The following is a 12,255-nucleotide window of genomic DNA, read 5'->3' as shown; positions in this document are numbered from 1 at the left end:
GTTTGCAATGGCCTCAGACTTACAGAGAGATTTGTCTCAGAAATTCATAATTTTGATATGCACAATGTTTCTCTGTGTTATGTTCTTCTATACATTTGTGCTTGAAATATCAAGCAACAGCAGCGTTTTCATAAAAGTTCGCTGTTCTGGTGCGTGTGCGCACTGATTTTATTCCTAGGGTGACCTCTACTGGTGTCACCGGCCCCGCTCTTGTGATGGGTTTCATTTCTTCAGCCCTATTTCAAAGGGGAAAAAAAAAAAACCAAACCATCAAAGATAAATGCTTTGCGTTAAGGTTTATTTTTGGATTTCTGAGTCTGACAGAAATCTGGTAAGATTGTACTTGTTAAAAAGGATTATGATTTTTCACTATTGCTAAGACAAAGATATCAATAGCAAAACTGACTGAAAATTCAGAAACCAGTGCCACTTTTCTCTTTGTGCAATAAAAAAGGTTTACTCTGACAAAGATAAAGCTACTTTTCGATTGCTTTATGCAATTATTGTAACATATGAAGTGTTTTTAGAAATATTTACCAAATCAGTTTTTAAGCAAATGCTTGAAATACTGATGAACCATTAATTTTGAAAACATATATAAGTAGTTATATAGGATATTATAAGTAGGTTAAAGGATCTTCATAGGTTCTTGTTACTGCAGTGTATTTAAGTAATTTTAGTTATTCCAGACCTGTCTTGGAGGAAAAAAAGCATTTATTTTAGCCTGTGGTGACTGTTAAGTTACATACCATAACAAACTTATGCCCATGTTTTTACATGCTGTTTTGTGCTTCAAGCCAGCACAGTATATGGCTAAAACTGTGAGTTCTTGAAGATCTTTTGTATTTTTGTATGTACTAAGTTCTTCCATAAAGATGATCACAATCAGGAAAAATACCATGGAATCGAAGCAGCAGCTAGACAAGCAGCAATGATTCCCTCGTAGCAGTATTTGAGGTAATATGCTTTGGGTTTTACTATGTAAGAATTAAGTTTAAAACTGTAAGAGAATGTTTGAATAAGACACCTTACATCTGTCGCTTCAGGTCTCAAGCCCACACAGACCTTTCTTTCTTTCTGTAAGTTTCTCTTCAATCTTTCTAGGGTGTTTTGTAGTTTTATTTGTTGATAAACAGTTTTTACTGTAACCCTTTTTAGCAGGTTTTACTAGGTGCGATGCTAAATTCTAGAGGCAGCCATGAGTTTTTCCTTTCGTTGTTTCTCCAAGAAAGAGAACACTGCATCTTTACCAGAAATCTTTTCAAGTAGTTTCTCCTGATCTGTCAGAGAACATTCTGAGATTACTTGTGTGTTCCTGTTAAGCTTCCCACATGACCCACTCAACTTCAGCTTATCAGATCTCAAAAAAGAGCAAAGACATCTTTGGATAAAGTGATATTTTTATTAGAAGTCATGAACTTGTAGCACAGCTATCCAGTTCTCAGTTTTATTGACATTGACTTCAGCATTTCACTGTTGTTGGAACAGCTTGCAGTCTTTGCAAGCTTTCTTGCTATGAAGTGTTTTTTCTGAAATACTGAAAAGCTCAGTGTGAATTGCATTATTATTTAGAGACTCCTTCTAGTGACTAGCAAGTAAGCAAAACAGAATCTGGAGATTAAGCTCTCAATTCTCTAATTTAGCCTACTACAATTAAGATATTAGGAAAAAGATGCTATGAGGATAGTTACACATGGCAAGAGGTCATCAGAAAAGTTTGCAGGGTCTCCGTCCTTGGAGTTTTTCATAACATGTCTGGACAACCTAGTCAGCTCAAACTCAGCTTTGAGCAGCAGGTTGGACCTTGCAGCCTTACAAGGTCCCTTCCAACCAGAATGATTCTGTAATTCTAAAACAGGACTTGAGATGGAGTGAGCAAAAAATAAATTAGGTTTTATGCACAGCCTAGTGATTCCAAGCCTAAACTTGTTTGCTTCACCTTCTGTATACCTCAGAGTAGCCTTTCTATTGGCTCTAAAAAGCTGGTAGAATAACCAAGGTTTCCTCCGCAAGAGCTCTTTGTAATAAATAAAAGTCCTGTAATCTAATGAACTGTAAAGCACAAATGGAGCTCTTTCACATCTGTATTTGCTTTGATTTTTTCAAGGTAAAGGCCAGACCTAGAATAGCAGTTTCCATCTGATTGTGTAAAACCCAGGACAAGGGATGAATGAGAAATAACATGGTGAATGTGATATATCCAGTGTTTCAGAACAAGCTATAAATCTGGTGAAAAACTTCTTCCATTTTATATTTTGATGAAACGGCTAAAATAAATTAATTCACTACTTCTTTGCTCAAAAATGTTTGCGTGTTTAAGATCAAAGAAAATAATGATGTGGGACAAGTAGTTGCTAATAATATCCCACAGATGTGCAGAGGTTGGATATATTTCTGCAGATAAGAATCATGTGGATAAGTTGTAATAGTTTCTAGATATGTCAGGATTGTCTCTTCTCAGTATACAGTACAGTGTAATTCACCTGACAGCTACCAGAACATCGAGCTCAATGTCCTTTCCTTCATGGATCATAGTTGTCTGAGTTATGAGAAATGCCTAAATACATGTATACATCTTGCACCTTCTTGAGCTGGTAGCCTAGCACAAACAGCCTAGCGATTCTGCACTGCAGCCAACGGGTATGTTTACGGGAGGACCAGCAAAAGTGTGGCACTTGATACGGGGTACGAGTGTGGCCAGCTGGGACAGAGGGTCCCAAAACCATAATCTGATCCCCACAACTGCCCAAGGTGTATACAGATGGCTCTGATCTAGCCCACGTGCCAGAACATTGAACAACATCCAAATGAATCTTCTTAAAGAACAGCATTCCTGCCGACATGTAATCCTATGGATTTCCTGGAAATTCCCTGGAAAACTCGTACATCATACTAACATTTAGAAAAGCATTTAGGAAACCCTTTTAGATGGCTAGTGGAGTAGCCAGGCGAGAGAGTGGAAACAAAGCGTCTGTAGTACTTTGGTCTTTAATGTAAACCTAACTGAAGCAGGGTCTTAAGACGTATCTTTGCTATTTGCACAGAAAAAAAAATCAGATCCATGACAGAGGTGCTTCAGGCCTGACACCTTTTGTCTTATTTGAGGCAAGGGTTAAACTAAACACTATACAGTGCAACCCCATGCTCATAATACATTGATTTCTCCAACAATGGTGGTGTTTTCCTGTTTTCCATCCCCTCTACTCCTCTCTTGCAGATGAATGGTCTTTTAGAAAAACCTTGTAGCAGAAAGTTCAAAATTGTTCAAGCTGATACTACTGTATACATTTTTTGGTTAGTATTCACCTCTTGAATCAAGGTTAAAACCCCTTTTAATGTCTAACTTGAAGTGACATGTCAGTTGCGTGGTGCATCTATACCTATACACAGCTGAAACAGAAGCAATTAAGTATAAAATATGTATGCTTATTTTTCCCTAATATTCTTTCAAAATGACATTGTTATCAGTTCAGTTTACAGTCCAAAATAAATGCTTCTGTACACTGTCACAAGTTCCACACAGAATACAGGTAAAACACCCATTATTTTTAGAAAACATCAGAACTATTGAATTGATCCCAGAGTTGCTGTGTGCATTGCATTCCTAAATGTGACCCACAAGCACAGGATTTACTCTGCATGCCTATGTATATTGCTTATGCACAGTAAGGCTGGCACTTCTCAGAACTGAGAATTGTGTGTCTCTTTATCTGGGAATCCCTGGGAAGAAACATGGATGCACTAAGCTTCAGTATCTCTTCTACGCTCTGTGACACTCAGTGTGACTGCACCTTTAACACCTTTAGGTATTTCTTATTCTCAGTAAATTTCTGCTATATTATTCTCAGTCAAGTTCTTATCCTGACCAGGCATTGCTTTACAGAAGTTACAGTCATTGCTGTCGTACTGCAACTGTGGTCTGCACATTGATGACAGATATCTTAGCTTCATGATAAGCAACTTCAGAAGTCTTTTCCATCCTTTTCTTTCAAGAGCAGCATGACAAAACTTAGGAAAGAAACTTTTTTTTCTGTGAAAGTCCTTGGATATTGTAGAAATTAACGCTAATGAAACCTCAAAACTTATGGATGACAAACCACACTCCTTCTTGGGAGGCAGAGAAAGATCATTCAGATATCAGGTATGGTTTTATCTAATACTGTGAACAACATAAATGATGCAACAATAATCTCATGTAATCAAATGGTAAAATGTATTTAAGTTTAGGCAAGAATCTGAGTTAGTAGGGGTTTCCTGACTAAGACCCAGCTATGTTACTATTCTAATAGATCAGCTGGCATGTATGGAATACATTAAACTTGAAGCTGCTTTTTTGGGCTTCTTTTTTTTTTTTTTTTCTTCCTCCCCCCCCTTATATTGTACTTGTATATTTGGAAACCAATAGAGAACTTTTAGCCACAATGGTTTCAGAAACTTTCATGGCTTGAGTGCAGCTGACATGAAGGCAACGCCTTCTGTTTCATATGCCATGTATTTTCAGGAGAAAATATATAGATGACTAGTTTCAAAGAAGAAACTTGAGGCAATTGAAGTGTGAGTCTGTATTTAGCCAAAACAGCTTAGAGACTGGAAAAAACAGCTCCACTTTCCAGGTGTGCATTGGAAGTCAGTTAGTTTGAGGGAATATTAAGCCAGTAAAACACTAAACAATACGATGGTACAAAGAAAAGCAGCATACCAATGGACCTGTTTACTAAATTCAGTGATAAAAATAAAAAACATCAAAATACACATGCCCTTAATCCCACACGCATGCACTAACTTGTAAAGTGCTGAAAATAGGACAGTTTCTTTCAATGTGTGCTCATGACCAAGTGGCTGAAATTTTAAAAAAATCTATTACATTAGTATAAGGGGAAAATTGCTCTAAAACCCACAACATAAACTCTTCCAGACATTAGGGTATTTTCTTCTTCTCCTGAGTTTCATTGTGCATACCCATCTTTGCTTTTGTATAAAGCACACACATGGTGCCCGGTGACAAACATAGGTTGACATGGCCCAGGGGAGGAATAAGAAAGAAGGGAGAATTACTTGTAAGCTGATCCTGAATAACGATGGATGGGTAGTTCTTTTTAAAAAAACCAAATGACAGCATATGTTCCCATTTGAAAGCACTACAGCCGGAGTTTGCCAAAAGCTGCAAAACTGATAAATAAAGCAGTAAAAATATTAACTGGATACTGAAGTCAATTCTAAATTTGGTAACTTCAAGTGACTATAAATTTAAGCAGATAAACACAAGACTATCCAGTGAAAAAATGAAAATCTTTGACTGTGAAAGTACAGCTAGAGGGCAGGGCACAATGTTATTTGAGGCACAAGACAATAAATCCCTCGGAGTTTGACTTCTAGGATACACTCAGGTCGAGAAATATATGAGCGCCCCAGAGAGTATAAAGTTCAGGGTCACAGAGAGTTTCTTGCAAAATTTTCTGACTGTAGACAAGAATCTGCCAGATTATTTCAAGTTGTTGCCAGCTTGCAGTAAACTATGGTGATAACACGTGGTATCTCATGCTAGAAATAGTGTTTTTCAACCACGTTTGCCATATTGCTTTGAAATAGTGATCCAGTTAGCAGGTGCTATCATTTCTTTCTGGTACCATGTGATTTGGCAGTGTGAAATGTGTTGTAAATTTTAATACTTCCAGTGCTCCAAAATTGGCCCTTTCATTAGAGTAAAGCCATTATATCTTAAAATGCCTCTTACAATCTTCTTTATGAAAAAAAATCCAAACCCCACAAACCTTTATGATATGAACTGAGCGTCAACTCATGCAGAGCTCACCTTCCTCTCTAAGCAGGCAGCTGGTACCAATTGTATTCTCTGCTTCACTTCACCAAATGGATAGTATCTGACAATGAAATAAAAAGTTAGCCCGAAGAGAAATATAGAAGTCATTAACTATTTCACTACCCAGTGTAGCACTATCAAAACCTCTTTACATCGTGTGACTCAGTGCTTTTAACAAAGACTTCACAAAGTAGGATTCATAATTTTTGCCACTCAGCTGTATATGCAGTTATGCTGATGTAAAGGAATTAATACTCCTTATGAATACATTGCTGACTTTGCTAAAATAACTCTGTTGTATAGAACTAAATGGAGGTATGCCAACAGAAACCCCTAGGATACACAGAGGCAGTGTTTTCCTGAACATGCACATCATACCTCCCCTGCATCCCTGAAACCTGGGTCTGCATTATCCAGGATCAAATTGCACCAACTGCATTTGTTTCCCAGGAGAAGTCACTGGGGCACTAAAATTGCATGTGATATTGTACATCAGCTGAATGGCTCAAATCAGTTGATGCACTAAAAGCATAGAGCTAGACTGTACAATCAAGTTTCATATGACAAACTGTCAAGCAATGAATTAAAAGTCAGCTGTGAGTGAACAAAGCAGATACCACTTTGTGTTCTGTGCAGCTGCAGAAATGGTATCTGATAGTTAATATTTCAGCAGTAGCACCTCTGCACTTCTTAATGTATTGCAAAATTTTTAATGTATACGGGCAAAAGTTGGTCTCGTGAATTTTCAAGTTTTCATAATTTAAATGTATATGAGGTTAATACATAGATAAAATGATCTGATGTTTCAATAAACATTTTCTGTTTCCGCAACGGGCAGGCAGATATGTACAATAAAAAGAAAGTCTTTAGAGGAATAAAAAACGATGGCAAAAAAGAAAGTATTTCTTCTTAGGTATCTATCTTAAATGTATAAGTATTATGCTTTCTATATTTTACTCTATTCGCTCAGTTGTCCCTCTCATGTTATTTTAAAATAACTGAGCCTGCATACTGAAGAATGCTAACATTAGACATGTGATACAAAGAGCCTGTAACCTCTGCCTTAGCCTCCCAGCTTCAGCTGTAGCTGAGATTGCCCGGGCTGGCGGGAGGACAGGGGTGTGAGGCAGCAGCAGGAGCCCAGGGGCAGAAAGAGGCCACTGCAGGGATTCAGGAAAGGTAAAGCGAAGAGGAGAGAACAGAAGTAGCAGGGAATGAGGAGAAGGCAGAATTGGCAGCAGCCAAAAGGGTTGAAATACATGCCACCAGACATAGATCTCTTTTGCTTGGAACATCAGGAAAAAGCTGTGTGTTTATCTGTATATATTACGGTAGGCTGATTCAGAAAGGACTGCTCTTTAGAGCAGAATGCTATTCAGTTCACAAGCACATTGTTGCGATGAGCAGGTGTGACAAAAAGCTGAAATGGAGACTGCAACAGCATGGGAAGACACCAGAGAACTCACAAAACAGTGCCAAACTAGGCATGGCCTGGGTTTGACTTGCCACTGCACCTCACCTGACACTGGACCTCTTCTGCCTTTGTGACTGGAACGCAATAATGCATGTCTAAGTTGTAGCCATTTACTTGATGAAATAGCCAGTGCTATTTTTGCTGCTGGGACCTCATCAGCTTGCAGCGTACTCATCTCTTTCCATTCTGTGCACATACAAAACTCTGCTCTTCACCTTGGCCACAGCTGTTTTTCTTGCTTTCATCACCTGCGTATTGCTAGAGATAATGGGCGTAGCTCTATGCAGGGTTGAGGATGCTGGGGCCTTTGTGTGATAGAGGTACTCATCTCATGTAAAAGGCTTTATTATTAATTCTGAAGGTAACTTACAACCAAATAATCCCTTCTACAGCATGTAATCAGCCACAGAAAAACATTTTTCATGGTGTTTTTATATATGTGACAAAATTCTACCCAAATTTGGCTGCCCTTTCAGAGCTAGTGCAAAAATATTTTTCCAAGCACTAGATGTCTAAATAAATCGGGGAAGGAAAACTACAATACTATGGCCTTGCATCACTCTGTAACAACCAGCAGAATTTGGTTTTCTTCTAGGGAAGTCCTCACTTCAGAAACAGCATTAACATTTTAAGATGTTACTGTCTTCTCCTCTGTATTATTTCCCTTCATTATAGAGGGAATATAATACCTCCTGACCTCAGACACCATAACAGGTTGCGCAGATAAGTCAAACACACTTCAGTGTGCTCAGGAGAGCCCCCTTTAACCACTGCTGAAGACAGCTTTGGCTAAGTCTGGCCAGCTTTGCACAGGAACACGTTAAGGATGCTCACATGGTTGGTGAGCATGGCTCATTTGGGAGGCAGTTACTCTCTAAGTCGTTCCAGTTTGTTCCATAAGATCACATTTCTTTCAAGCCTGGATGCTGTGTATCTGTGAAGGTCATAACAAGTGTGAAGCCTCAGGAGCTCTGCAGTGAGTGTCTCCCCACAAGTTCCTTGTGTAGCTCTGCACTTTCCCACATTGTGCCTTCTCCAGAGGATGAAATCTGACAAATCAGAAAATCCTCATCCCCTGTAATCATTGAAAGGTTTACTGCTTTCCTTAAAGGTTCTGGCGTGATTATGATGGCTGCCTTACTATCCATCGTGTTCAGGTACAATCTGATACCACTGTCATAGCATCTCCTCTGCTGTGATGTTTGCACCTCCTGGCTTGTGTGTTCATTTCAACATTCCAAGCAGTTTATTTTCTAATCTTCTGAGAGTACCTTCTCCACCACAGCTGTCTTCACCCTATCATTCTTTTGTAATCTGCAAATCCAGCAAAGCCTTTCAATGTATCAAATGAGAATTGTGCATGTGCTTTGTCCACCTTGACTGTCTGTGTTAACATGCTTGACCCAAGTACTTTAAATGAAATAAAATGCTTTTCAGCTTCATCTGTATTAAGCTACAGGGCGCTACATCAAAAGATTAATGGTTTCAGCTGGCACACTGACAGGCAGAGGGGTCATTACTGCCCTCTTGTTCCAGACAGAATTCCTCTCCTTAAAGAGAGGGTACACTCCTCAGGCCTCACGACAGGTTGACACAAGATTTATTTTCTTGGCAGAAATAATAATCAGGATGGAAACTTGCATGTATTGTAGAGCAAATCTTTTGGTTCTTTCATTTTTTTTCGGTTAAAAAGGCTGAACATGTTTTCTTGGGAACCTTAAACTATTCTCACTCATTCTAGAAATAGAAACTGTTGTAATACTAGTAGGTAACCTTACATTTCCTTTCATTGCTGAACATACAATCCATAATGGCAAGACAATTTTGCCATCTCTCAGAGTAAGCATGTTGTGTATTGCATGCTAACTAGCTCCGTTAGAAGAGAAAGAAATCCTAAGCTTTTTTCTCAGGTTAACTGAGGCTACTCTTAATATTTCCACAGTTCTCCTTTACCTTGACAAGTTTCTCACATAGTTTCAAGACACCTTCCTTATTTATACTAATTCCCTGAATTCATTGCTTACCAAAGCTAACTTCTCCTTCAGGATTTCTTTTACTCTTCTTTCTGTTCTGCTGTTCCCAGGCACCAGCACAGCTACTGCTGTATCTTCTTTCTGCAACAACTTTGCTGTCCTGGTCTTGTCCTTGTAGGCAAAATGGTCAGGTTGAATGCATTTGGTAGACTTTTATGGCAAAGACGAACTTTTAAAATGAACTGGCAAACTCACTTTTATTCATATCTAAAATGAATATTCTGGTCTTTACTGGGAAAAAAAATATTAAAAGCAACTTAATTCAAATCACTGGTTATTAAGCATCTCTTATATTAAGGCCTAAATAAGCAATTTGAAGAAACATTTCCAGAGAAATGGTTAATGACCCCCATTTCATTACTTACCTCTTGAAAATTGGGGTTTTTTTCCTAATTAAAAGTTGCTTGGTTCGACATAATAATGTCATTGCTTACATCTGACCATTTCTCTTACAGCTGTTTCTAGTCCTTCTGAAGAGCTAAATATGCTTGATCCAATAGAAGAGAAACTTCGAATGCAAATTGAAGAAGAAAAGCAAAGGTATTACTTCTGCCTTAAACTTCTGCTATCCTTCAGAAGATAAATTATACTGATAGTGTATTCCAGTTACAATTCTGTACACACAGCTACCCTCAGGGTTTTCTCTGACATTTTAAAAATGTCAGCTTTGTGGTTCACTAATAGTTTTTAAATTTGTGTGTATGTAGTTGGTTTGTCTGTAAGATGCCGCTATGCGAGTGGGGAAAAGTTATGCTTGAGCTAATGGCTAAAAACAAATAAAAATAGCTAAATGTCCTCCCTGAGGATTAGTATTAGAAACTTGTTGTTTGAATCCAAATGTGTTGTGAACCTTTTTGGCTGATTCAGAAATGTCCTGCCTTCCTTGACCTAAGGGAAACTTTTAGGCTATACAGGATTGACTAAGTGTAAATAACATGCAGAATATGTACTGGTTAACCAACTCTCACTCTAATGTCAATGTAGCCAGAAGGCTAAAAGAAAACAGACGCAAGGATATCAGTTTTAAGCAACTTGCTAGTGTTTATGTTATGTGCAATCTGTGAGGAAGCTTCTGGCTATTTCATACTACTGGTAAAGCCCCAACTCTATGTTAGCCAATGAAGTTTGCATCTGAAAGGTGAATCGGTCTCATCTCCTACCTGAATCCAAGCTCTGGTGACCAGTTGTTTATTAATGGCAACATGCTGAGAAACCAAACAAAATAATTGACAGATTTGACTGAACCTGGATTTTAATTGTTAATCAATACTTATCCCACTTGAATGTCACTAATTTCTTTACTGAATAAAAGCTTTGTGGGGTGAGATTTTTTGTATTTACTGTCTGGTGAAGCTCTTAAATAATATGGGATGTCTCTTCCGACCACCAATCTGTCTCTGTCCCCTGCATCTCTGTTTACTATATATTCTTCTGTAGTTTAAATCCGTAACTGTTCTAGGTAGGATAAAGCTTTGTTCAGACGTGCTGGAAGTTCTGTAACACACTTTCTTTTTCCATATTAGTTACAAAACAATGTTCAATCACTTGAAAGGGCTGAAGGTTGAGATTGAGCACCTGGAGCTTCTTATAGAAAAAGTCAAGATGAAGCTGCAAAAGGACTTCGAAATGTGGTGGTCTGAAGAGGCAATAAATTTACAGGTATGAAATCACTTCCGTTTTCATTTAAATGTAACACCTTTAATCGTTTCTTAAAGAAGTAGTTAATTGACTAGATAGAAAGGAGTATGAAGAATGGGACTTGGTGCCTGATTCACCTGTACTTTGCCAATGTAAATCAGACAAAGCTAATGTGGATAATACTTGTATGAAGCTAACATAAATGAAGCAAAACGTTTGCTTTCTGCTTTATTTTTTGTTTTGACATTCCTCCAGACAACTTGATTGAAAGCAAAGAATGGTCCCAAAATGCCAAAAACTCTGAAGGGACATAAAACAAATAGAGGACATTGGAAAAAATAATCTTTTTTACTGCTAGCAAAACTATGATTTCATCAGGTTTATGACACGTGCATTAAAAGATGGCAGTCATAGCTGTAAGATGGACAAATCCCAGCAAACGTAATTGGTTTTTAGCTTCCTTTGTTTGCAAAGACTCCAGCAACCTTCCAGCTTCCCTAAGCTCCCAGAGGGTCAGCAGCTCACAGCACAGCCCCTCACTCTCTGGCTGAGTCCCACCACTGCTATCATTGCCTGTTTAAGAACCCAGCAGAAACAGAGTGCTCTAGTTTAATGACTTGTGCAAAACCAAACTGACGAGATGACATTTTGAACTGTGTATTGGAAGTTCATAACACAATCAGTCTGAACGCTACACAATTTCACAAACACAGGAGACAGTACAAGAGGGTCCAGAGGGGGGGATCAACTGAAACAATACAGCTTTCTTATGCTCCCCTTCTGACACATTTTTCATGTCTTCCAAGTAGTGGCATGGCATCTCACAGCAAAGCACTGCCATGAAATGCACATCAGCCTAATGACAAAGAATGCCTAGTGCAGTTCATCCCATATCCTTTATTATTAACTGGAAGAGAAGATTCACTCTTTGGGGAAAGTTGTTATAAACAAAGAAGTGTTTAGCTGTGGGTTTTTTTAATTCTTATGATTATAAATTAAACTGTATTATTAAGGAAACAGCCTAAAGTAAATACAGAACTTAACACGTGGAATGTAGTTATCCATAAAGTGCCACCGAACTAGCTTAACTTTGAGTTATTGTTGCAAAATACTTTTCAGGTTAAAATCCCTAACCACATTAGTGGCAAAGAGGATAATGTTTTAGTCACCCTCCTGTCTAAATATTTAGGCTTTTCAAAGCGCTGCAGGTAATATTCTTGAATCCACTGGAGCACATTTTTCTTTATCCCTTAACAGGAGAGGTCCAGGATTCAGCCTCTCATGATTCATCA

General features: G+C 38.3%; 1 protein-coding gene across 1 annotated transcript in view; it reads left to right on the top strand.

The window, feature by feature from the left end:
* Positions 1-12,255, top strand: part of KIF6 (kinesin family member 6) — a 158,308-nt gene that overhangs the window by 132,390 nt on the left and 13,663 nt on the right. The window contains 2 exon segments of the mRNA XM_055725880.1: positions 9,781-9,865; positions 10,849-10,984. Coding sequence (XP_055581855.1) covers positions 9,781-9,865; positions 10,849-10,984 — 221 coding nt within the window.

The sequence above is a fragment of the Falco cherrug genome, chromosome 13 (genome assembly GCF_023634085.1).
Source record: "Falco cherrug isolate bFalChe1 chromosome 13, bFalChe1.pri, whole genome shotgun sequence".
NCBI lineage: Eukaryota > Metazoa > Chordata > Aves > Falconiformes > Falconidae > Falco > Falco cherrug.
This window is presented reverse-complemented; position numbering and strand designations above follow the sequence as displayed.